This window comes from Cyprinodon tularosa, unplaced genomic scaffold (genome assembly GCF_016077235.1).
Source record: "Cyprinodon tularosa strain WSP-4 unplaced genomic scaffold, ASM1607723v1 ctg273, whole genome shotgun sequence".
Classification (NCBI taxonomy): domain Eukaryota; kingdom Metazoa; phylum Chordata; class Actinopteri; order Cyprinodontiformes; family Cyprinodontidae; genus Cyprinodon; species Cyprinodon tularosa.
The window spans coordinates 250,229-277,245 of NW_024038978.1; the positions used below are offsets into that span (position 1 = coordinate 250,229).

A 27,017-nucleotide genomic window follows, 5' to 3' on the forward strand; every position below is an offset into this window, starting at 1 on the left:
TTTCTAGATTACTTTTCCAGTGTAGCCAGGTTTTTGGTATCATGTGCTTCACATTTGAAGATTAGGGATTCAAAATTATATAATTATTATTTTTAACAATCCCACCCAGACTTATACTTTTCTATAACTTTAAATGTTTCTAACTAATTTAAAGAGCTCCTTGGTCTTTATTGTGCTGATGACTCTGAGGACTTTCAGAAAAACTCTTTTTAACCTGACCAGTACGACACATACAGGTGCTGGTCATAAAATTAGAATATCATGAAAAAGTAGATTGATTTCAGTAATTCCATTTAAAAAGTGAAACTTGTATATTATATTCATACATTACATACAAACTCATATATTTCAGATGTTTATTTTGTTTAATTTTGATGATTACAAATGACAACAAATGAAAATCTCAAATTCATCATATCAGAAAATTAGAATATTACTGAAGACCAATAAAAACAAAGGATTTATAGAAATGTTGGCCAACTGAAAAGTATGAACATGAAAAGTATGAGCATGTACAGCACTCAGTATTTAGTTGGGCCTCCTTTGGCCTGTATTACTGCAGCAATGCGGCGTGGCATGGAGTCGATCAGTCTGTGGCACTGCTCAGGTGTTATGATAGCCCAGGTTGCTCTAATAGTGGCTTTTAGCTCTTCTGAATTGTTGGGTCTGGTGTATTGCATCTTCTTCTTCACAATACCCCATAGATTTTCTATGGGGTTAAGGTCAGGAGAGTTTGCTGGCCAATTAAGAACAGGGATACCATGGTCCTTCAACCAGGTACTGGTAGCTTTGGCACTGTGTGCAGGTGCCAAGTCCTGTTGGAAAATGAAATCTGCATCTCCAAAAAGTTGGTCAGCTGCAGGAAGCATGAAGTGCTCTAAAACTTCCTGGTATGTGGCTGCGTTGACCCTGGACCTCAGAAAACACAATGGACCAACACCAGCAGATGACATGGCACCCCAAACCATCACTGACTGTGGAAACTTTACACTGGACTTCAAGCAACGTGGATGAAGTGCCTCTCTTCTTTTCCTCCAGACTCTGGGACCTTGATTTCCAAAGGAAATGCAAAATTTACTTTCATCAGAGAACATGACTTTGGACCACTCACCAGCAGTCCAGTCCTGTTTCTCTTTAGCCCAGGCAAGACGCTTCTGACGCTGTCTGCGGTTCAAGAGTGGCTTGACACAAGGAATGCGACAGCAGAAACCCATGTCTTTCATACGTCTGTGTGTGGTGGTTCATGAAGCACTCACTCCAGCTGCAGTCCACTCTTTGTGAATCTCCCCCACATTTTTGAATGGGTTTTGTTTCACAATCCTCTCCAGGGTGCGGTTATCTCTCTTGCTTGTACACTTTTTTCGACCACATCTTTTCCTTCCCTTCGCCTCTCTATTAATGTGCTTGGACACTGAGCTCTGTGAACAGCCAGCCTCTTTAGCGATGACCTTTTGTGTCTTGCCCTCCTTGTGCAAGGTGTCGATGGTCGTCTTTTGGACAACTGTCAAGTCAGCAGTCTTCCCCATGATTGTGTAGCCTATAGAACTAGACTGAAAGACCATTTAAAGGCTTTTGCAGGTGGTTTGAGTTAATTAGCTGATTAGAGTGTGGCACCAGGGGCCATCAATTTTGAACCTTTTCACAATATTCTAATTTTCTGATATGATGAATTTGAGATTTTCATTTGTTGTCATTTGTAATCATCAAAATTAAACAAAATAAACATCTGAAATATATGAGTTTGTATGTAATGTATGAATATAATATACAAGTTTCACTTTTTAAATGGAATTACTGAAATCAATCTACTTTTTCATGATATTCTAATTTTATGACCAGCACCTGTAGATTGCTCACAGGTTAATTTCATTCCTCTAATTTCGTAATTCTGAAGGCAAATGATTTCACAAAAACGTTATTTTTTCTTCTTCCCTTTTTACATATATTTTTCTCATTTTGCTTTTCAAAGTTAATAGGTCACCTAGTTACCTTTCTGTGCTATGTACTATAAAAAAAAAATCATTTAAATTTCTACAAAACATAAAACAAAAAATGTTTCAAAGCCAAGTGGGTGAACACTTCTGTAAGGAGCTCTACCTCCAGTGCAACAGTTTGAGCTCATTTGTACCATCAGCAATGGTCAAAATATATTTTACAGCCATTTTCAGGCAGATTTTATTGCATTTGTATTGTTACTTTCTTGCAGGTTAATGCTATGTCATTGGAAGGCAACAAAAACTCCTAATGGTTTTACCTAATGGTTGAGGGAAATTTATCACTTCTGCATTTAGAACAACTAAGACATAAGGTGATGGTGTTATAACAAGAATTTTCTTCTACCAGGAATCCTTATAGACTGTAAAAAATGTTCCTGTCAACATCTGATAGTATGGCTGGTTGTGTGTTTCACGCCACTCTGATTGTGTGATAATGTTACCGTCTGTTTTTGTTTTGTTTGTTTTTTCAGTAAGGATAAATAAACGATGGGTTGTTCAGCTCTGTTTATGTACAAATGTCTATATCCTGTTTGAGCTTTTAAAGTTTTAAAATTTATATATTTTTACACTTTATTATGAACTGATGTTATGAGTAATGTATGCATGGGATTACAAAAGTAATTATTAAAAAGTAGGAGCGTTTTTCTCAACGGTGCACAATGTCCTCCTTGCAGCTCAGAATAAAGCTAGAGAACAAATTTCAGCTTAATCAACAGCTTTGCCTTTTAACATGGGAAGTGCCTGCAGATTTTTTTTTTCCTTGAACTGCAATCTTTGCTGACCACATTGAGGCTGTTTAAAAGAGAACCAAAGCAAGATGGAGACATCTTTTGTGTGGGAAGGCTTTCAGATTTCTGGTGACACGGGCACCTTCAGTAAATGCAGACAACAGGGGGGAAGGGGATATTAAAATGCACAAATGTATCCAGATTTTCAGCTTTACATAGACTGTTTTGTAAACATGCTCACAATGGCTACTTTAAACAACCATAACCCATTTCACTTCTGCTGCAAAATTAAAATTTTTGTAACTTGGCTCATAAAGCATTTAAATGTAAAAACTGGAGTTGTTTAAAAGCATTGCAATGAAGTTGTTGTGGAAGAGGACGCCAGGGCGGCAGAAGTTTGGTTTGGTGTAGAAGGCTTACAGCCGAAATTAAGATCCTACGACTGAAAAAAATTGATTGACAGATGACCATTGATATACGATTAGCCAAATTTTGGTGTACAAGCTGACATATAACTAACTGGCCTGCATAAGATAACAATTTAATTGTTAACTTAACTTGTTAACTAAAATGCACATATGCAAACATTGCATGAGTCAAATAACATCCTGGCAGGATGCATCATGAGATGATTGCAGCTAAGAGAGGGAGGATGTAAAGCAGGTGCATGTTTGCCTCTCTGAATGGCTTCTTCCAGAAAAATAGCTTAAAATCAGGTCTTTCTGAAAAGCTGTTCACACAGTCACAGCTGCCTACAAAGGGAAAAGTCTGCCTTTGTTTAAAGCGTCTCTTACTTGCGACCAGACACTCGTCTTCCAGCGGCCTGAAGAACACAGTGACTTTGTCCAAGTCCAACAGGGCTGCCTTGGTGTCTTCCAGCATGGTGCGCTCCGCTTTCTGCCAGAGGAGGGAGAACAAAGCTCTGAAGTCAAAGCAGACTGATCTGGAACATCCATTTAAAAAATGCACAGACTGCATAACAAAGCAACCTTTTGATTTGTTTAAAAAAATATCTGTGTCCTTGTATGATTTTAAGTCCAATTCATAATAAAGCATCTACAACTACTTTGTCTTGGTCTGTCATATCAAAACCAAGCAGATATTATATAAATTAGGTATTACAAAATGAGACAATGCAAAAATATATATTGGTTTATTTTCTTTCTTTATCAGTATAAAATAAAAAAAATTAACATCTGGACTCACAAGGTGTGGTGCAAGTGTGGACTGAAAGTGAAGCAAAACACCAATGACGGATATTTGCTCCAGCCACTTGCGGCTGGTCTCCTTGCTGTCTTCCTGGTATTCTCCAGCGTTGTTGAACCGTGAGCGCAGGGCGGTCAGCAGCTGCTCAGCCAGCGTGCAGAGGGCACCAGTCGCAGCCTGGCAGAAGATCACATCCCGACGGAGCTGCAAGGACGTGTCTATAGTTGAGGACGGACAGAAAAACAAAAACAAAACAAAAGCAGAGAAAGAAACGTAAGCGACAACACGCAAACAAAGGTCTAATAGGAAACAATGAGCTGCAATGTATAACCTTTAGTGTCATAAGGTGTCTAATTTCTGTGATGGATGAACCTCTTTGCAAACTGCCTGCACAACTCTCCTGTAATTGCAGGAGCTCCTATCTTCCACCAATTTCCAGGAAAATTAAAAACAGATCCTATCTAATTTTCATTAACTCCTGCAGCTTCATTCTAAGCATGAACCGTTTCTTCGCACTGACCTGTACATTTGAGCAGAGCCAGAAGAAGCTGGTTCTTCCCATCTGTAGGTGTAAAAAGAAAGTAAAATAAAATGGCTGATAGTCTCTGAGTGAGAGAGGGAGCGTCTGGCAGGTAGATGCATCTTCCACTAACCGTCTACAAATCGCTGCAGGCTCTCCACCAGGTTTTTGATTGAGTGGGGCAGGTTCCACGGGTCCTCCTGGATGTTCTTGTGGATGATATAACGACTGCGGGCAGTCCAGTCATCTGTTTGACGAAACTCTGTTCAAAAGAAAAAGAAGCATTTAAGTCCATCTTTGGGCTGTCAGAAAAAGATCGACCCAGGCAGCCTGCAGAAGATGAAGAGATAGTAGTAAACAAGTACCTGGCTGACTGTGGTCAGAATAAAAGTGCTTGGTCTCATCACAGGCCTTAGTCATAACAGATCCTTTGAGGAGGCAGTTGATTGATTCAACCTGTAGTAAGATAAAAGGATTCAGAACATCTGTATGAAAACTCACTATTTTTTGTTTTCCATCCATCATACTTTCCTCATTCGGTCTGGTTTTTATCAACCATCCCTGTGCAGAAGCATACAGAACTTTTTATTCCGTCCCAATCCCTTTATCAAGGCCTCTGATTCGCTGGTGTGGTCCAGGGCCATTCCAGCTAACTTTATTGGGTATATTTTCACAGCTATAACAGTCAGACTTGTTTAATCTGGACACTGTATGCAGAATCTTAAAAGGGCCGCTTGTAATTTGCGAAATCTCTATTTTGTTTATTAAAGGCAAAAGAAAGCTGTTGCTTCAAAACTTTAGAAACAACTTTTTTTTTTGCAAGTTCTTGAACGTTATATAAAACAAAAATCTATCTATACCATTTGCTATGACGGAACTCTGACATGTAGGCATTTGGTAAGTCAGTGAAAAAGAGGCTCTAGAAACCTTTTTTTTTTATCAGTCTTTCCAAAATAAATGACAAAGTGAGGAAGGAAGGATGTGTGGATGGATGGTTGGACAGATGGATAAGATAAATGTTATAAATCTTGATAAATAAACCAGAACAGTCAAGAGAACCAACAACAAAAATGTTAAAAAAAAGAAACTATTGTGAACTAAAATCAAAATAACTTGATTGAAAAAATATTGCAATACTTGTCCAAAAAAAGATCCGGTAAAAGTAACATGAAAGCACTTAAAAAAACCTGGCTTCTTTCGAAGAAACCTCTAAAGATAATCAAGAATGTTTTCTAATTTTCTATATTAAGGGGAGTGTTGGCCTAGTGGTAGGAGCGGTGCGCTTGTGCTCTGAGAAGGTTGCAATAACCTGGTTCGATCCCCACCACCTGCGCTCTGAGTTCCTGAGCAAGACTCTAACTCTGCACCCTGGGCACCGCACAATGGCAGCCCCCTGCCCCCCAATGGAATGGGGCCAATGCAGAGGTAAATTTCTACAGTGTGAGATTAATAAAGTTTCAATTAAATTTGCAGAAACTTCACTCTGCAAAACCTTTTAAAAGTCTTTCAACACCAACTTCTTCGTCAGCTCTGGTTTTCATACAGAAAACTGAACACACTGGCAGCCCAACTGGGCTCTAAAAAAAACTAATGTTCAAAGAAAGTCTGTATCTTAGGGAAAGCCTGTGTATGTTTGATACATGTCTGCAGGTGGGGGAGGGACAGAATTCAGGAAAAGTTGAGGATAAAAGCAGGAACCTCGACAGAGCAAAGCGAGCTGCATGAGTTAACTCAGCCCAGATGTTGACTGATTATTACAGCATCAATCACTCCTAAATTGTTTCTTCTTTCCAATATATCTGGTTCATATCTGTTTAAATAAATTTCTCTTTGCTCGTCTCCGATTTCACAGCTGTGTTATTAAAATAAGGAAGCCCTTCACTAGTGGAATGAAAGAAAAGCAAACCGTGTTAGCCACTGCTTCAGGACAGCTAGCACACTTTACACTATTCCACCCATTTGCCCTTTGAGGCAGAGATATGCAGCAGCTAAACCCGAAGCCTCACTGCTCAGGGGTTAAACAAGCATCATTTCATTCTGGTTTAGCAAACACTTTACTTTAGCATCTTATTCAAGTGTTTAACTTAGCTTTTTTTGTTGTTGTTGGTCCATGCATGTCATAAAATAATTTTTAAAATGTTATTTGCATAAAACTTAATATTTTGATTAATATTGGGGTTTTTGTTTGCACTTTGTAAATTATCTATCAAATAATCTAAAATCTGGAGAAATTGGTAATCCAAAACATTCTAAGAAGTGCAGCAGTAGATTAAGAAGAACCTGAAAAATGAGGCACTGTTCACTGGCAGGTTCAATTCAATTCAGTTTGTTTATATGGCGCCAATTCACAACAAACGCCATCTGAAGGCCCTTTAAAGAGAGACAATTAAATCAGATTATACAGTCTGATTGATTAAAATGTTTTCTATGACTAGAAGCACTGACTGCATCAAGTCATTAACTTTGCAGGATTTGCTCCTCCTAGGTGAGCATGTAGCAACAGTAAATAATCCCTTGCATCGTGTTGCTGATGCTATGGCAATATCTCATGCTGAGCATCCATGCAGCGACAGTGGAGAGGAAAAACTCCCTTTTAACAGGAAGAAACCTGCAGCAGAACTAGGCTCATTGTAAACAGCCTTCTGCTCAGGCTGACCGGGGTTGTTTTCTTTCCCAACATATTATAATTTCATACTTTATTTTTAGATATAAGTGAATATCTATATGTGATGGCATTATGATAATATTTAGCATGAGCAGCTGGCTTGTCTTGGAATAGGACTAATTTTATTAGAATCTAAAAGCCATTCTTCCTGAACTCACCTGGTTGAAAAGGTGCTCGAGGCAGCCATGCAGCTTGTCCTGTTTGTCGGAGGAAATCCTCATATCACAAGGCAGCTCGTCACCTTTTGGCCCAAAAAAATATATTAGTTTTTTTTATCCCAAAAAATAGGAAACAGATAAAATAACAAACACTTTTTATACTAAATATTTAGATAAAGGAATAACATTAGAAAATAGGAAAGATGTCTGGATTCGGTTTCCTCTAATGTATTGTGGAAAACCAAAAACGTAGCAGACGGCTTTATAAAAGTTTTTAGGTTAAATGATCCGTCATCTTGAATACATTTACCATCAACAGGAAATTTCCATTTAATACCGACCTTTTATGGCACATAGAATGATTGATTTTTTATCAGAAAAGGCATTTTTAACTTAGTATAGGAAATAAGATGTGACTGAAACGATATTCATCTTCAAGTGGAAGACAGGTACTCTGAACAAACATTAAAGAACAACTTCAGCACTAAAAATACAGATTTCTCCTACCTGATCCCATCTCGTCACTCCCCAGGTAAGAGCTGTTACTTCGAACGCTGGTGTAGGACAGAACCGAGTCCCTGTTGCTGTTGCATTCACTGCAAACATGCAGAAACAGGCTGAGTGTGCATGCAAACATAAAGCAGACTTATAAAAGTGTCTTACATAGTTTGGAGTCCCTCATATAAGTCTTTTGAGTTACAGCCTGTGAGACCATCATAATTAAATTATAATATTTGGATATATAGGAGTTTCCAGTAATTGTAACCCCTTGCACTAAGAATGCATTCCTGCTTTTACAGCTTTATAAATAGTTTTCTTAGTTACCACCATTACTATTACATCGCTTTGATCGTTCCGTTTTCTGACAGTTTTAGTTGAATAACTTATCCTGGCATTTATAGGCATACATTACATGATCCAACATGATGTCTGGGAGCGTGTGTAGGATTATACAGACTCCTGAAATCCCCCTCAGAGAAGCTCTGAATGATTCACAGCTTGTTTTACCATGACCAATGAAGGACTAGCGATTATGAGCTGCAAAAATGACAACAGCAGCTTTGTCTCCCTTCAGCATCAGGCTCAGATTGATGAAAAATTCGGGACATGAATTCACCTGCCTTGTTTTTCTGTGGTTTCTGTGTTGATGTGTGACTGAAAGTGTGTATTTATGCTGGTTGGGTGGTGGGACCGCAGAGGCAATAAAACTCAGGGAAGAGAGTTAATATTATGTGGTTTTTGTTCCCCCATCTGGGTATGTGGACTAGGAGCAGCACATACACATTTCCTGTCTGTTTAGCTTTACAGAACTGCAGACAAAGCGGATGATTAGCATGAATATCTCTGCAACAGACGTTCCTCAAGATCTTATCCTAAAGAATGCATATTTTTAGACCTATATAACATTTACTGCAAATAAAAAGGTTCTTAAAGTATTTAAGCAAATTCTAGCTGATGCAGCCATACAGTAAAATCCTCTTTGAAGAAAGAGAAGGAGGTTTATTAGTTTTTGGCATCTAAGGTATGTAAGGAGCATACATCTCCTCAGACAGATTCTGACACCAAGGCTGAACCGTAATCTGTCACAACTGGATCCAGAGACACAACAGAGCAGCGTTTGGAATAAACACCACTTTCTCCTGCTCTCCTAAACCAGCGATCTGTGTTATATGGGTACACTACAGCAGGACGCTTCCTCTTGGTGGCAACAGTTGGATCTGAGATGAGTCAAATAATGTTTCCCAGTTTGCACTGAAAGGCTGTTTAAGCCTCATTAAAACTAAAAAAACACCATCATAAGTTTATATACATGTTAAAATGAGTAATGTTCTTAAAATAAAATACAATATAATCATTATCAAGCAGAAAGTTCTTGTTCATTCATGGTTTAGATGTTTGATTTAAATCAGAATTTCAGAAGTCTGAATGAAAGTTGCTCAAAAATCCTGGATGTCTGCTATGTTTTCCTCTTAAAGGCATTTAACAATGTTATAAAAGCTATTGAAGGTTGCAACTTTAACCTATTTAAAACATATTTAAATATAAATTGTTTCTTAATAAAAGAGCTAATAGCAGATAACAGGAAAGGAAGATTTGATGGTTAATTCCTCAAACAAACAACAATAAGTCAGTTTCAGGAGGAGAGTCTCCAGAGCTTTTCAGTCATGGCATGATTATTTAGAGATTAGCTGGAAGTGTTCTGGATTGGAATAATCTGAATCAGGGGTGATACTGCAGGGAATCATAGAAGACAACGACCTTGGAGGATGACTTTGGGCACGAAGTCACTAACCACTAATATAGAACGCTGGACACAGAACAAAACATCCAATGTGTGATCATTGCCCTAAAGATAAATGTTAACCCTATTTAACAGTTATTATTCTCTCACGCTCAATGTGATGAAAACTCTGTAGCTAATTATTGATTATTGATAAATACTCTTTACCTGTTCTCACATGACTGAGCAATCGGCATGAACTTAAATCATAATCAGAAGGTCAACATTTTACAAAAAACAGAATTCTACAGCTTTTGATTTGGAAAGCAATTCTGTACAAATAATTAAAATGTATAGTGTACATTTAACTCATTCTTTAAGGAGCAATGTGCTCCAACAGGGCAGAGCCAGGGAGGAATTCTGGACTAAAGATTTTTAAGGACCTTAATGTGGCGTTCACACCAAGCGAGTTTTACACATCAGGTCTTCTGGTTAACAAGTCTACGCTGGACGCTGCCAAGAGGCGTCGAGAGGTCAGCTGCATGATTTGAGTGTTAGGAGCGGCAAGACTGGCAGCGTTTCCAGTGTTGGGCAATACGCATTTAAGCTTTGAGCAACCACCGACGCTGCAGTTAGGGAATCTTAACCTTTGTAGACGGATGCTGATGTCAACCAATTAGAGAAGCTGAGATAGACACTATATACAAGCTGTGATCTCTGCTTCTGAAGTTTGGTCAGAATAAACTATAAAAAATAAATGAAGGGGTTAAACTATAATGTTTTACAGTGAAAGCCAGAAGGTATTTTTTTATATACAAAGAAAAGTCAGGGTGCTCTGATCATTATTACTCCCCGTAAAATAGTTTCTTACTGAAATATGGTCATACAGTTTAAAATTACATAATAAAAAATATAATAATAATATAATACCTACAATGACTTAAAAATGTTAAAACCTGTCAGCGAAAAATATATATTTTATATTCGGATACTTGCAGTTTTAAGCCTTCATATTAACTTTCAGCTGCTCTGTGAAGCCTGGCCCACTGCCAGGGGCAGAACTAGGAAATTTGGTGCCCTAGGCAAAGACAGGCATGGGGCCGTCTGAATTCTCTTCTTATCCCTTTTCTTGCTGTTTTACTCTCTATGTTTTCTTTTATCCCTTTTTCTTTTCATATTGGCAATGTGCACAGCTGACTTTTCATGCTGTCACACGAGGAATGAAAGATTTTTTCCAATCACTAAGCCCATTCTAACTTAGCTGATTGCTCCTTTCTATATTTCGAAAAAGGCGAAAGCAAAAGTAAATAACAGTCCTTCTTTTCAGTGTAAAGCAGTGTAAGCATTGATCTGCTTATCTGTTCTCCATTTTTCATTTAAATGGAATTATAGCTGCATGGATCATGACAGCAGACAAGATAGAGGAGAGCAGGAATGAAAGTGCTAGAGGGGTCTGAAAAGTTGCTCAAAATAGCGACAAGGTAGCAACACTGCTCTTTCCACAGTTTGTTTTCAAATTATTTGCTGCTGTTTGTTTGGACCTTTCTGAACATGCGCAGCAAATGGACTGATCCAATATGGTGGACACTAAAGGGTGGCCCTCTGAGACACACTTAATATTATAAGCGTTCTGATGGCATTTTAGCGAAAGTACTTTGATCAAAAACATAATTAATGTGCACAAATAAGTAATAGCTGTATTAACCATCCATGTAAAAGGAGTTTTATGGGGGCCCCAGGAACTCGGGGCCCTAGGCAACTGCCTAGTTTTGCCTAATGGTAAATCCGCCCCTGCCCACAGCACAGAGCTTTCACTGAGCACTCCCAGCCCCGTCGCCTGCCGGAATGTGGGGGGTCTTTATGAAGAACCAGTGAATATTTCAGTAAGATCATAATCCTGAGGAACTGAATGCACAGATAATATTATGAGGTGGACTTTCTCGCTTAAAAACATGTTAGATGTATTTGCTCACTGGTCAAATACAGCCAAGCAACCCTCTGGTTTGCATCCTCTATTGTACAAGAGAGAAGCAAAGGAAAAGGACAGAGCAGCTCAACTTCCACCCATGCGCATCTGTCTTTAAAAGGTGTCCCAGCTGAGGTGTCAAACGCCTTGGAGCTCAAACAGCATTTGGTCTGAACGCAACATCAGCAACCACCTTCACCCAGCTCCAGCCTCTAGGCCTCCACTACTCCTAAACCTGTCAGACGAGGGCATGAATGCAGTCCCTCTAACAGAAACTTTACATCTGAGATCCTCACATATTGGGAATCCACAGAAGGAACACAAGGCTCCACCTTCTTAATTTATTTTAACACCCAGTTTAGCAAATCTGGATGTATTAATGAGTTTATAGAGCATGAAAGGAAGGTATCTGTTAATAACCTTTAGGACCCTGCATAAGTGTTTCTCTTAATTATCTTTATTTCTCTTCATTTGACAATCACCTTTGTAAATCTTGCATATATGTGATTAAATATCTGCAATCTAAAAACTGAGTGTCTACAGTTTGCACTTTGGTATTACTGTGGTCCACCAGCTCCTCTGGCATTTACCTCTTTATTCTTTCTGCAGGAACATAGTCCACTAATCACCTCTTTTAAACACAGTAGCATATTTTATCTGCATTTAAGATTATCCGTTCCCTTTTACAGAGCCTCTACTTACTGCTACCATACAGAGCCTTTCGGCCCCCACTGGTCTTTAAAACCTTTAGTAAACACCTTGCGCGTGTGTGAGCTCGTGGATATTACACGCTTACATTTTCCTTTAACATTTTATCACGATGAGGTCGCTGCTTTTCACGTGGCGAGGCCTGGCTTTAATGACAGAGCTGGCGAGGAGGCCGCGCCCTAAACGCCTGGCTGTATTACACAGGGGCCACCACACCATCGACCAATAACTGCATCTTAGTGGGTGGTGGAAGGTGGAGCTCGGCCCAGTGAACTATGCGCGCTCAGAACTAACTCACAACAAGCAAAATGACATAAGCAGGCCTGACCAAAACATTTTGAAGTCATTTTTAGCTCTTAGTCAGAATGCCAACATCTGGGACTAATTGTAGTCTGCAAGAGGGAGACGAGAAGTATGAAAACTCAGTAAAAAGAGGCTTTGAATGTTGTTTATGGTTTATAGGTGTAGTAGCTTTAAAAAAAGGTGTAAAAACAACATGTAAATATTTCATAAATGACTTATTTTAATCTGCTGCACCCTTGTAAAAAGCAAGCATGTCATTGTTAGGTGATGAGCTGCAGGAGGTGGTGCAGTGATTACCTGTAGGAGTCCCTGTAGCTCATGGTATCGTGCCCAGAGTCCTCCTGGTCTTCTTCGTTCACCTTAAAGCAAACTTTTTTGATGCCGCCTTGCTCCGCCTTGTCCTGATCACAGCCGTCTTCGCAGGGGGCCAGAGATGGCGGCTGACCAGTCTCGTCAGCAGGAGGCTCTCCACTCTCCCCTTCAAGCTGCGTGGGTTCAGTGATTGATGACAGGAGGCTAGAGGAGGATTGAACAATGTGAAGCTCTTATTTTGAAATCAATTAAACCATGAAGGTTTATTCCTTATTATTGACCTAATGTGATGTACTTGTGTTCAGATTTAAATAAACACTCTAAAGGGAAATATACACATCTATTCATTGATGCTTTCACAGTCCTTCCTCTGCATAAACAGACAACATCTGTCTCTTTCTCTTGACGTTATCCTGCTCTCAGTCCCTGTTCCTGTTCTGGGCCTGGCCCGTAAATATTTTGGGCCTGAAGAATGTCCCTTTTGTAAACCCCTGGCTTTAAACAAGGCAAAGGGCAGACAGACAAAGAGAAGCTGACGAACGGCCTTGGGTGGGTGCGGTCTGTGATAACGGAACATTGCTTTTTATGCAGACTGATCACAAACTCTGACCCTGCTGGCATCGTTAGCTCAGAGTTTACACTCATACAGAACACAGGAATGACAATAGTTGATATGACGGTAGAGCTAAGGACAAATAAAGAAATGCATAATTGCAACAATGCAGAATTCCTTTTCTTTCTTGACATTAACTTCCAGTTGCAAACTGCAGCTTGCATACACTATGTTCATAAAAGTATTTTTTTTTTGGCAATTTAACAAAAGTTTATAGTTACGGAGTAGATTTACATCTTACATTTCAATCTACATGTGGTCTTTAAGTTGATAATCTAAAGTTATCGTGAAACCATTCTGCAGCAGTGGTGCTACAGTGTTTCTCTTTTTTTTGCTTATTAATTATTTTTACACCTCGTATTACAGAAGGTACCTTATAGTTTTCTCAGGCAGCTCAGTTGTTGATGCACGTTGGCTTTTGTGTTACTCTGAATTCTGTTTATATACAATGTTTTTTTTTTTAGTTAAAGCTTGTTTTCAACTAATTCCACCAATTCAAAATGAACTGAAAATTTTGAATTGAAAAAGCAAAACTTCTTCAAACTTGGAAAAAAACATCGAGTGGATTTTTTTTTTTTTTTTTTTTTTCTTTTTTTGAACTAACAAAAGATGCATGTAAAATGTTACAATTGTGTAAAAAAATACTAATGCGTTGCTAATTATTGTAAACAATTATTTGATTTTCACGTAAGGACTTTTATTATTGCATTTTAACAAAGCAATTTTCTTTTGCAGTGTTTTAACTTTTATTTAGATGCTGTTTTGTTGTGTTTTTTTGAGTACTTTTTGCACCACTGCAATTTAAGAATAGCTTCTGTTCAAGGAGAATTATGTTAAAACAATGAATGACTTTAAAGGTGATTGAAAACTTGATATTGGTACTTTATTGTGGATTTTCTCCAATCTACAGAAGATCTAAATTAGCATCACATTGAAGAAAAACAGGCGAGCTTTCTTTAACTGGTTGATTTATCTGTTTCTAGTTCAGTGTTTTAGCCCAAAAATATCAAACTGGCTAAGGTTTGATGTTATTCCAGAAGCTGCTTTATTTGTTAAACATGTATTTATGAATATTTTAATGTTGAAACAAACAGTAGTCAACGTTCCATTAGTCCAGCAGTTAATTAGAGAAAATTCAACTAATTATTGAACTAACCCTCGCAATAATGCTGCCACCACCATGCCTCATCCTGACTGAAAGATATTTCTTGTCAGTGAACCACAAAAAAAAAAAAAAATGTTAGTCTCACCTGACTAAAACATCTTCCTAATGAAAGAATATGACTAGACCAGCTGGGAAAACCTCAGAGATGCTTAAAGGTCTGTTTATGAGAAGCACTTCTTATCTTGGTTCATGTTAAAGCTGATTACCTTTAACTACCAGCTAATGAAAGGCTTGCACCTTTGTGGCCTTTGGCTGTTTTAATACCTTCTAAATGCCACTTTCCTTTTATCTGATGGGGACAATTTGGGTCAGAGGGTTGAACCTTTGATACGTCTGGGACTGTGATCCCAAAACTGGTTTTAGTATGATTGGGCTGGGAAGATGTTAGGAAAGATGGGAGAAAAGGAGGCAGTAGGACACAAGAGTAGCAGAGGAAACTAGGAAGAAAGAGAAGAGGAAGAAAAGGAGGTAAGGAAGTAGGACTCGGTAAAGGAAGGAAGGAAGGAAGCAAGGAAGCAAGGAAGGAAGGAAGGAAGGAAGCAAGGAAGCAAGGAAGGAAGGAAGGAAGGAAGGAAGGAAGGAAGGAAGGAAGGAAGGAAGGAAGGAAGGAAGGAAGGAAGGAAGGAAGGAAGGAAGGAAGGAAGGAAGGAAGGAAGGAAGGAAGGAAGGAAATATTTTTACATAACACAATAGAGAATAAAGAAGCAGAGACATTTTTCCATCCTCTTTTTTTTTCCCCTATAATTTTCCAGGCTACCTGTTGGATGCAAACATTTGACCAAAACAATAGTGCTGAGACGTCCAGGTGAAAAACCCAAACCAACCCTCTCACCCTGATACTTACACATCTATTTGAGCGACATACTGCTTCATTTCCCTCACTGCAACATCCAAGCGGCTGTAGAGGTAAATGTAGGCGTCCTGCGTCTCTGTGTCTTCCTGTTTGAGCAGGAAACTCAGCCCACCTTCTCCATGGACCCCCTGCCGACCGTCCGTCACACACTCCCCTCCGTCCAGGGTCTCCTCCCTGCTGCCATCTGCCTCATCTCCTTCTAACCCAGAGCAGCTCCAGGAAGGAGCGCCCATGCTGGTCACGCAATGCTGGGTGTGTGACATAGGGTTCAGTTGTGCTGCGGGACAGGTGAGGAGGAGAGAAAGGAGGAGAGGATCAGTATACCCATAGTGGTCTTAGAATGAAAAACAGCTTCTATCTCTGGCATTCCCATCTAAGCCAGATGTTGGAAACGTATGAAATGACACTGCTGTCTGGTGTCTATTTCCTCCTAATGGCAAACAACTTACACAGCACAACTGGGAAAATAACAGGATGCATAAGTGTTTACTTGAGCTAAATGCCAAACTGGGCTGCAAGCTGACAGGCTAAAACTGCAGGCATAGTAAAGACATGTAAGAAACTAACAACTAATATGTCCTTCATGAGGACATTTTTTTTAACTTATTTTTATAAATAAAAGAAAAAGACTTAACATTTCTTACAAATGTTTTTTTAAATGTCTGGATAAAACCTTAATTAATTCTATGGTGATTTTATGGCCATGCATTACTGCTACGTAAGCAAAGTATTAGAGAGCCATTGTTCTTTGTAAAAGAGCTAAATCTCCTTTCCAAATATATGAAAAATGTCTGGTTTTTTTCACTTTGTCTTAGAGTTTTTATTGGATTTAGGTCACGGCTTTCTAACTTAGAAAACATGTTTATCTAAACCATACCACTGTCTCTGTTTGAAGCTCTCCTTTGTTTCTGGGTAGGTTTGCATTTATGCAATACTCATTCCATTTGCTGATGATAATTGATGAGAGCAGTTCATTCACTAATGAGATTATAAACAGAGCTGGACTTTATTTACTAGTTGGGTGAGTTCTGAAGGCAATTAGTTGCACTGAAGTTTGTTTAAATGCATCAGAGTAAAGGGTATCAAACGTATCATTGTTTGTAAAAATATGTCAGAAAACAAAGAAACTTAAAAAATCTTGCAGATGACAACTCTGACCTCATTTGGTCTTAAAACCCAACAAAAATACATTTAAGTTTGTGTTTTTAACCTAAAAATAATGTGGAAAAGTTCAAAGTGCATGGATGCTTTTGAAAAGTCCCATATCTCCATCTGCAAAGCTAAGGACTCTCCCTCCTTTTCACTGCAGACAGCTTCAACCGTCAGAAAGCAGATCAACTGAGGGTGACGACCGCTGGGCAGATATCTGCCTTGCAGCTGGAGCTTAAAGGAGAAAAGAAGAAAGCCATCCTCTAAAAAAGCACAGTCTGCTGTCTAGACAGCTGGGTTGAATTTTCATCTTTGCTGATGAACAGACATAGCAGTCAAACTTTAAAAACTCCTAATTAATACAGAGTGCCGTCGTGACAGAGCTGATCTATGTCGCCAGCTGAAGACAGATGTTTTGCTTCCAAACAGGCCGGTTTTCTAAGATCCTCTTTGCAACGGTTACATTTCAGCTGAGTTTCCTCCTCTTTCCTCTCAATTTAAGCTTCTCCAGCACAGAGAGAACCTGACACTTCCTTCACTGACATCATTCTTTCATTTCAATCTGAGAATAGTAGGAGGCTAATGGAGTACTAATGGAGAACCACTCATCTAATTTGCTGTAAGAAAACTTGGGAGGGAGGGTCTTATTTTTACAGAGAGAAGCTGCAGTTGATGTTCGCTTCAAGATTACCAAGGAATTAAATAGACACAAGCGGTAAGTGGTAAAAAAAAAGACCACTGAGCTGAGTGTTGGACTGTATCATCGTAGATATCACTGACATAATAAGGATGAGTGGTTGCACTGCAGTTAAAATCTGTTTGTTTTGTTTAAATTAAGATGTGTCTGTGTATTGGCTCTACCTTGGTCTGGGTCCATGCCATAAAGGGAGTTCTTGCGACCAAAGCGGATACTGAAAGTCCTGCCGGCGGAGGTGGTGCTTTTTGGGTAGGAAACCTGCATCAGGTTCACGTGGCAGTTGGTAGGAACAAAGTCCATGCAGCCCAGTGGGTGAGGGCGAACGCCAGCCTGTCTGAAGGAGGGCCACACCTTATTTCTCAGCTCCTTGGCGAACTGGGAAGAAACAACATGAGAAGGGAGAAAGATATTCATCTATTTAGTCCTGAGCTACTCTATGAGCCTTTTGTCGGCTCTGGTCCTAACAGGGTGATGGATGATGATGATATGCAAACACACTACAGCCTGGACTGCATTTAAAGGTTGGCAAATGTGTATTTATTTCATATTTCTGAAAAGTTCAGAGACCTTTTAGTATTTATACATGTTTGCACAACCAAACCAACAGTAAGTACCTGCTGATAGCTGCTGATGCGCCGCCTGATGCTCTCCAGCTTTGTGTCACAGATCTGTCTGAACTCGTACTGAGGCATGGTAACAACTCGATCGCTCTGAGAGATGAGCTGGCTGCAGTTACGTACAAAGAGGCTGTCGTCACCAGAAAACGCCTCCAGGATCTGCAGAAAAAAAGAACCGCAGTATAAGAAGGGATAGCCTAGGAAATGTTGTCTGTTTGGAAAAGGAAAATCCCTAAACCTGAATGGATTTTACTGGAGAAAAAAAAACCCTGCTTTTTCTCTAAACACAATAATCAGCTATTTTGCATCATTTATATCTTTGATGGCGAAACAACGGCAAACACAACAGACATACAGTTTCATGCAAAAGTATTTGTTCCTCTTTGATGTTTCACATTCTGTTAAGGATAGGTATTTGTGTTTTATAAAATAAAAGATTAATGTGTATTTAGCTGTAACTCATGAACAGACTAATCACACATTAAACTTTTCCATTTTTTAAAAGAAAACCTTTTTCCCCCTCACTAAATTTTACACATAAATTTTTTTTATGATATGAACTGTGGTTATAAAGACACAGACAGGTATGGGCAGAAGTATAGTTGTAAAGTATAGTTTGCTCAGGCTACTCATGAGCACACAGACCGCCAAATGCTCAAAGGGCAATACTATTGACATTACTGTTGATATATAGTAGAAATTTAACACATTCAGTAATCAAATGTCACACGGGATCGTACGGGGTGTTTTTTAAGATTTATTTAAGAAGGGTGCCGTCCCAGAAAGAAGGAAGAACCTGAGTACTGGATATGGGGCATTGCAGGCTAACTAAAGAAGCAGTTTGTCCTTTTCAATTTGCATGTTGTATAAAGCAACTCAACACTATTTCTGACATTTGAACTGAAAAAGCTTCCTGGATGGGAAGCGAAACAACTTGGAAACACAGTCCAGTGGATTGTCTTTAACTTCTTTGGAATGACTATGACCTGGATGACTGAGAATCTTCACCAGCATGTTATAAAGAGACAAAAAGTAATAAGGGTTGAATATTTTTGCAAATGTACTTGTTATGTAGGCTTTGCAATGAAAATTTATCATCCATATAAAGCATAAACCCATCAGTGGGAAGAACAGATTTCACTGCTAAGCTGCTGCTCATTTACCGTCTGAAAGCTGTATGTATCGAAATGTCCTTTTGTATACCCTCTGAGTATACAAAATGAGAAAGTTTTGGGCGTGTTGCTCAGAAGGTGAAACTGACTGAAGGTGACATTCGGCTCAGAGTCTCAACTCACCAACAAATGTTATAAAACCGAATTATGCGGCTCATAGCTACCTTAGCAGTCAGGGCGAAGCAGCCTTTGGGCTCCACCATCTTCTCCAAGACGTGGCTCTTTACCCCTGCAGTGCTCACGTACTCGTAAACCACTCCATGTTCCAGGTGGACATTATCAACAGTCAGGCTGACCAGAGGCAGATCATTGGAGAGGGAAAGTCTACAGAGCCTGTGATCTGTAGATCAGTTTTACACTGGTTAGTCTCCTTTTCTTTTAGAGGTGTATCAAAGAATTTAAGGGAAAAATTATATATTTCAATATTCGAGATATAAAAACTACAGTAATTGGTACAGTACAGATCCCCTGATTCTAGAAAAACACGACATTATGTAAATATGCTCATTGAAACTGCTTTCTACTGACAGCTACCGTATTTTTGCGACTATAAGGCGCATATAAACGTCTTTTTTCCCCTCAAAATGTGCGGCACGCCCTATAGTGCGGTGCGCCCTATGTGTGTTGTTACGGCGTACGTTGTTGAGACCGCCATGAGAATGTTAAAGGGGAAAGTGTGGGCGTGGATTGGCTGCCACGCAAATGGACAGAAACTGCCGCCTATGGGGATTTTTAAGAAAAAGACTTTGCCTAAAGAGACTTTTCCAGCTGGAGTCGTTATTAAAGCAAATGAAAAGGGCTGGATGGATGAGGAGACGATGAAAGAGTGGCTGAGGGAGGTGAATGTAAGGAGACCAGGTGGTTTTTCCACGCATCACCATCGCTGTTAATCTGTGACTCCATGCGTGGCCATCTCACAGCTGATGTGAAAAACATGGTGAAACAAATGAACACTGTGCTCGCCGTTATTCTGGGAGGTCTGACAAAGGAACTTCAACCGCTCGACATCGGTGTGAACCCGCTGTTCAAAGTAAGGCTGCGAGCGGCATGGGAGCGATGGATGAACGATGAAGACCACAGTTTCAGGAAAAGTGGAAGGCAGCGCCGGGCAAGTTATGCCACCGTTTGCGGATGGATTGTAGATGCTGGGACTAACGTGTCTGCTGGCACTGTTGTCCGAGCTTTCGCAAAAGCCGGCATCATTTCCGAGGAGCCGCGCTGCACGGAAAGTGACTCTGACAGCGAAGAAGGGGAAATTGGCATGTCTGATTTAGCGCAGCTGTTTAATTCAGAAACAGAGGATGATGACTTTGATGGGTTTGATTAATACTTTGTAATAAATACATGAATAAAGCACAATCATACTCAGTTTTGCTCCCAATCTATTTTTAAATACGCAGTAGAGGTATTTAAACGCAGTAGAGGATATGTTCCTGTATATAAAATCCGCGCCCTATAATCCGGTGCGCCTTATGTGTGTGTTAAATACAGTAATAGCACACATAACTGAGACTGCCTTATGGTCGTGAAAATACGGTACTAAGATTCAAATCTGCCATTTATTAAAATAGTACAATCCTTTCAAAGCACAATGCATTCTGCTCAGAGTAGAACAGCTACATGTTGTAAAACTAATAACTGCACGGTCTGCAGCATCATGTTTCACCTGTTCCATTAGCGGTGCTACCCTCCTCGTGGCTTGAGCCGTTCTCCACGGGGTAAGGCCTAAAGGGGCTCTCCTCCTTCTCACCTGCACTGCTTGGTCTTTGTAGCTCCTCCACATCCTCAAAAGCACGATAAACCCAGAGACACTAGGAAGGAGAACAGATTTTAAGATTAAAACTGTCTTGGAGAAAAGGATTGGTCTGAATTAAGACCTTAAAAAAACCCTAATCAATATAAGGTAAGTAGGGAGGATTATTTCCCACTAATGGCCAAAACTTATTATTCGTATCCTATTTTGATAAGAAAGCAGAAATATTTGCAAATATTAGAATTAGACCATAATCAGCCTGTTCACCAGGCTGAGATTTTTTTAATTTTTTTTTTAGAAGAGACAGAGATGGAAAAAAAAAAGACTAAAAGAAACACAGTTTAACACCATATGAAGGACAATCAGCTCAGTCTGCAGCCTTGTGAAATAGTGCCTGGAGACACCGAGTGCTGCAACAGGAATGCAAAAACAAGCAAGGAAGAGCTTGCATGTGTGACAGCGGCCATGCAGTATGGAGTATAAGAAAAGAGTTTGATTATGAGTCAGAACACAGGAATCTAAATCAAATATTCTCGGAAGAGGAACGGATAGAAAGTCTATGGAAAAGACAGGTTGTTACACCGTCTTTCCAATCCAGGCATGATTGTATCTTCAGCTTGACCTGACCCCGCTTTTACTTTATATCTAATAACAATTTAACACACTAACAAATCAGATCCTGCTGTTAGGCTAACACTGTTTTAAGGAAGATTCCAGAAATGTCTGTGTCAATAAGAACAATAAAAACAAACATGTATACGTAAATGCCTTCATAGGTATTTATATTATTAGGATTAGAGAGAAAAAGCCTTTAAGAATCCAAAGGTCTAAAAAAATAGAAAAAGTGACACATTTTAAAGATCTTCTCAAACCAAAAGGCACAGGTTGTCCAAAATAACTTAGGTTGTTAAAAGAACAGAGTTATTATCTGGGTGTGTGCGCTCACTGCTTGAGGGGGCTCCTGGTGAGAGTGCTGAGCGCTGAAGTGCTCCAGGACCTCCTGGTGATCACTGCGGTTCACGTTGTTCCCATTGACTTTCAGGACAACTTGGCCTGGTTGGAGACCTGCAGCAGCCGCCTCCCAGCCTGTCGGAGGGTTTAAAGAATAAAATTTTTCACATTTTGACAAGTTAAGTGCCTCAAACTTCTGTGTGTGTTTATGGTGTTTTAATGTGTAAAGTAGGGCTGGAGGAATTCATCCTAATTTATCCATTATTTAAATAAAGATCAACTCATTTAGTAGCTATAAAAAGAGCAACATGCAGTAATAATCCAACTTCCCAACATTCCCAGCATGAATTATGCTACTGTAAAAAGTATATAGACATTTTTATCCATCAACATGCTGAATTCAAAGCTTCTCAAGTCTTTCAGCTTTACCTTGAACTTTATCTATTTGGTTTTTAATAGATAAAGAACAATCAAAAGATTAACAGATTGGCAAAAATAAGTCTTTCATATTTGCGAAGTGAAAAAAAAAAGGAAAAATAAAGGTAAGGGCCTCCCACAGCATGACGTGACCACTACCGAGTTTGACTATGAGTTTTCTTCCACAAAGGTCAAAATATTTAAGACACTATTAAAAGATTCTCTGGCCTGAACTGTGAGACGGATCAGAGCTGATAGATGTTCATAGTTTGCATAACCGTTGGTTTGCTTGGACTGAATTACACCAGATCAACAAATTTCATCAGGTGACGTCTGAAGGCACACAATTGCATCAGATTTTATTTATTGCTAAAAAGCAAACAAGGGTGAATAAAAGCACGTTCCAGGTCTTTCTACCAAGATAAAACCTTTCCTCTGAACTTCACAAAAATCTGTCTCATTCAATTCAATTCCATTCCCTTTCCCTGTATTGCACCACTTTACGTGTTGTTTAAAGACTCTGCAATTAAAAAAAGTAATTTGACAGTTAAATCCCTATCAATTATTAGCTTTTAGTTGTAAAGTGATGCAATTTAACACATTTAAAGGGTTTAAATAGCAAATACTATTCCTTAGTTTTTCAATACTCCTTGTAATCAATCCAAGTTATTGGAACAAAATGTATTAGACTGATCAGTACGACGAGTGTTAGGGTCAGGCTAGAGATTTTTTATTTACTTCAAGAATAAAGTCGTAATTTTATGACTTTACTCTCATAATATTACGACTTTGAATAAAGTTGCAATGAGAATAGTCATAAAAGTACCAGAATAAAGTCGTAACAGTACGAGACAAAAGTCGTAACATTACGGGAATAAAGTCGTAACATTTTGAGAATTAAGTCCTAATATTACGAGAATAAATTCACAATATTATGAGATAAAAGTCTAAATGTTATGCGAATAAAATCGTAACATTACGAGAATAAAGTCGTAATATTATGAGAATTAAGTCCAAATATTACGAGAAACAAGTTGTATTTTATTACAACTCTTACAAGAAACACTTTCTTCACTAAAATGAGGAATGTGGAGCATCATGTGAAAGTTATACTTTGGTATCGGTTTGACAAATAAGGAAATCTTTTAGCACATCAGCATTTAATTCGCTTGTATGTCAAAATGGCCTCAGGTTGTTGTTTGCTGGAGCTGGTCGACCGTCATAAAGCTCCAAGCTTTCTTTCTGAAACGGGTTGTGGTATGATGACTTTAATTTCATAATTTGAATCTTTATTCTCATAATGTTACGACTTTATCCTCAAAATAAAAAATATAAATAAAAAAATCTCCAGCCTGGCCCTAATACTCCATCGTAGTTCAGTGGCATTACCTCTGATGGTAAAAATGGCTTCACAGCCTGAAAGTCCAATCAACACCTTCATCATCGTTCCTCTCTGATCTAAAAATACAAGCGATCACATCACTTCCACTGCAGGCGTCAGCAATTACCTGACTCTGGGGCTACGCCACAAGCAAATTAAAAAACAGTTAATCTACCTTATAGATTTATTGGAAAAACTGCAGCTCAATCACCATCAGAGAGCTAGAAGTAATAAAGCACAGCAGGAGAGAGAATGGGGAGGGGGAGCAGTGAAAGCAGAGAAGTCATAATAAAGAAAAGCCAACTTAGATATCCCATTCCTTAGCTGCACAAATCAGTGATTCTCATTTCAACATGTTTATCCTCTTGCCTCTGTTTGCTTCACACAGATCAAGCCATCATCTATCATGGTGAACAGTACAGTAAATCCATCTTTATTCCACTTTCAGTCAGTCTAAGAAGGGCAAACATCTAATTAGGAAGCTGTAAGCAGAAAGTAGGAGGGTTCAGATTAGAAAGATAAGCCGTTTTGTTGTCTCCTCTTATACCTTGAGCTCTGATCACTAAGCACACTTGCATGCAGGGTGGATTATATGAAAGATGAAGTGCTGAAGGTGCCGCTCCGTAAGAGTTTAAACACTAAGAAAGTCATCTGCTCGGCAGGCGGCCTTAAAGCTAAAAGCAGAGAGTAACAGGTGGTTGGAGGCTACAGTTACCTCACCGATCATTAAGGCTCACTATGATTCATTTGTCCTTTAACCATCATAAAACCCATTTAGCACATTTCATGGCACGTTTCTCACAAGAGAAAAATGATCTTTATTTTTTAAACAAAGGCTTAGATTTAAAAAAGCTGCATCAAAACATCTTAAAATATATATATATGTACATATATATGCCATGTAGGAGAAATATCCATCATGATGGAGCGATCTGGTTGTTTAAATGCCGGAGAATCCTCTATTAAAACCTGTTAGCAGTTAAAAGCTTTAGCCAATTTGTTTGTTACAAGGTTATGGACAAAATTCAGAAGAAATCCAATCGGGAGTATACAGCCAGACTTTAAAATAGATTTTTTACAGCCTTGCTCCATCTGAACTGACTGAGGTTAAGTTATCTGGCAAAGAAAATGGGCAAAAAGTCTCCTGATGTGGAAAGCTGCTGCAGTGAAAGGGGTCAAAGCACTAACTCAACAAATGTGCAACAAATGCAATTCACACTTCGTCGATTTATGGTAAAATAATAAAAAAATAAAACAATAACTCAGTTTCTGTTTTGTTTTACAGAGTTCAGTGAAAATGGAGGACTTTTTATCAAAAACAATTACCCATTTCTTTGTTTTTATTCCCTTTAAAGTTCATACCATAATAATACCATACCATAATATCACGGAGGGTAACTTACTTCCAAGTCTATATATGTAAAAAAAAAAAAAAAAGGTGAAATCTGGAAGTGATTTGGCTCCTGATGCTCGACTCTCACCTTTTCTCACCGCGTGGACGTGTGGCGGCTCATATCCAGAGAGTCTGAAGGAGAGGCTCTCTGGGTTGTCGGGGATCTTTACGATCCTACAGGAGGGGGAAAAAAAGTCGAGTCAGAACAGCTTGTGCTTTCTGTCTGCTGTGGATGTATGCCTGAGTGAATAATCATGCTCACTCCTTGGCTTTGGTGGCGACCAGCAGCCGCAGAGAGCGTCGTATGCAGAAGGCCTGGTTGATCATGGCCTCCACCTCTGAGAAGGGCCTGAGGAACAGCAGGTCTTCGTTGATGGTGTAGATCTTCCTGCCCACCTGCAGGCCGGCCATCTGGGAGGACAGACGGACAGACAGCAGACAGAAGGCTCTTATTTATAGGTTGCTGATTGCCTCAGTGTCTTCCACGTTTGGTTCACAAATTGTCTGCCTTAGACCTCAGCTGTTTTTCCTTTGCTTGATTCAAGTTTTTTGCCCAACTTGTACAGATTGAACTAAATAAAATCAGCATTCAGCAAATTGTGCCTCCAAGGAGGAAGGCGGAAGCAGACAAAACATACGGGACAAAAATCAATATGTGCACTTGAGGAAATCTTCAGTCTGCTCAAGCTTTAGCATGTAGTTTCCAGAAAGAGCAGAACTAAACGAGCAAATGGAGTGGATGGTGTAAAACTGTGCTACACGCAGCTTACATCTGCTTAATGCTGGAGGAAATCACACATTTCCACACTGACCTCCCAGCTCCCCGTTTACCAGCCGTCATGTAACATCTTGTCTGTGTCAATGACCTTCTGCAGGCCAGATTAAAAGTATGTGACGATGCAGCAAGAGAAACTAACAAGTAAAGCCTCCAAATCTGTCATAAATGCGCCTCTATAAGCTATTCATGTAGCGCTGCGCCTGCTGTATGTCATTCAATGCAGTCATCCTTCACATCTTCAGTCACGTTGTCAGAATAATGCTGCCTCTGTCTGGTGGCTGTGTGAGCTCAGTGTCCTGGACACGGATCCGGTTGGGGTGGCCTCGGCCAGAGCCAGACACCCCGACTCTGGATTACAGCCCGCCATGGATGTAGAGAAGACAGGGAGGAGCCGCGGCCATCTGAATGAGGAAAGGATGTATGCGACTGTGCAGCATTGGCTGCTGGTATACACGTGAATTTCTATAACAGCATCATATAGTGAAAGGGCTCAGTGTGTGTGTGAGTCTCTCAGCCCCTTTCAGAGCCCCATGGGAATCAGCTGAGCTTCATTCAGTGTGCTGGCACACAGGCCGAGTCACCACCAGCAATCCTGTTACTGCAGGGGGATGGAGCAGCAGAACGCAGACTAACGGCAGGAAGAAATTAAGAAAAAGGAAGCATCGAGGAGCCCTGAAGGGGGGGCTTAATTGTGGTGAATAAGGGAGAGGACAGCTAATAACGCTATGAAGGAAGTTTCTGTGCAATAAAAAAAAACTGCAAGAAGTAAAGAAACCAACTTTATGAGAAAACCATGAAACCCAATTATATGAGATAAAATAGGATGGGGGCTTTTGTGCAGGATAATCAAACTTAAAATGTTGGAGACTGAGCTTTATTCTACAGAACTTTGCAGGGTTGTTAATCAAATCTCGTGAACCTTTTCACATTTGTAACATTATAAGCACAAACCTTAGTGAATCTTAGCGGAGACATGAGCAGGACAACACATATTTATACATTTCTTTATTAATTACGACTTTAAAAAACCAATAGCATATATTTGTGTCTGACTATCTTTAATCTGACAGTGTACAATAAAATGTTTTAGGTTGGACGTAAACTGAAATGCTTTTCTTACATTTTGCTGCAAGTCCCAAAACTCCAGCTTTGGTCATAACATTGCTGCGTCCCTTTATGGATTGAGTTTTGTTCCATTATTGTTGCAAGCAAAGAAAATATTTGTTTAACTGATATTTGGGGGGAAAATGCAATCCTGAAACTCTGAAAAAGTTTTTAATAAAAAAGGGGTTTT

The 27,017-nt window shown here is 39.4% G+C and overlaps 1 protein-coding gene across 2 annotated transcripts in view; it reads right to left on the reverse strand.

Moving 5' to 3' along the window:
• prex1 (phosphatidylinositol-3,4,5-trisphosphate-dependent Rac exchange factor 1) overlaps positions 1–27,017 on the reverse strand; it is a 120,316-nt gene that overhangs the window by 17,085 nt on the left and 76,214 nt on the right. For both annotated transcript variants that reach the window (XM_038289886.1, XM_038289887.1), the window contains exons 18-33: positions 25,208–25,356; positions 25,034–25,119; positions 21,750–21,889; positions 20,717–20,861; positions 19,215–19,390; positions 17,876–18,037; positions 17,426–17,636; positions 15,407–15,692; positions 12,770–12,988; positions 7,782–7,870; positions 7,275–7,357; positions 4,817–4,907; positions 4,585–4,713; positions 4,452–4,493; positions 3,932–4,149; positions 3,520–3,622 (exon numbers count right to left, since the gene is read on the reverse strand). In XM_038289886.1, the coding sequence (XP_038145814.1) occupies positions 3,520–3,622; positions 3,932–4,149; positions 4,452–4,493; positions 4,585–4,713; positions 4,817–4,907; positions 7,275–7,357; positions 7,782–7,870; positions 12,770–12,988; positions 15,407–15,692; positions 17,426–17,636; positions 17,876–18,037; positions 19,215–19,390; positions 20,717–20,861; positions 21,750–21,889; positions 25,034–25,119; positions 25,208–25,356 (2,329 nt within the window). The remainder of the gene's footprint in view (positions 1–3,519; positions 3,623–3,931; positions 4,150–4,451; positions 4,494–4,584; positions 4,714–4,816; positions 4,908–7,274; positions 7,358–7,781; positions 7,871–12,769; positions 12,989–15,406; positions 15,693–17,425; positions 17,637–17,875; positions 18,038–19,214; positions 19,391–20,716; positions 20,862–21,749; positions 21,890–25,033; positions 25,120–25,207; positions 25,357–27,017) is intronic.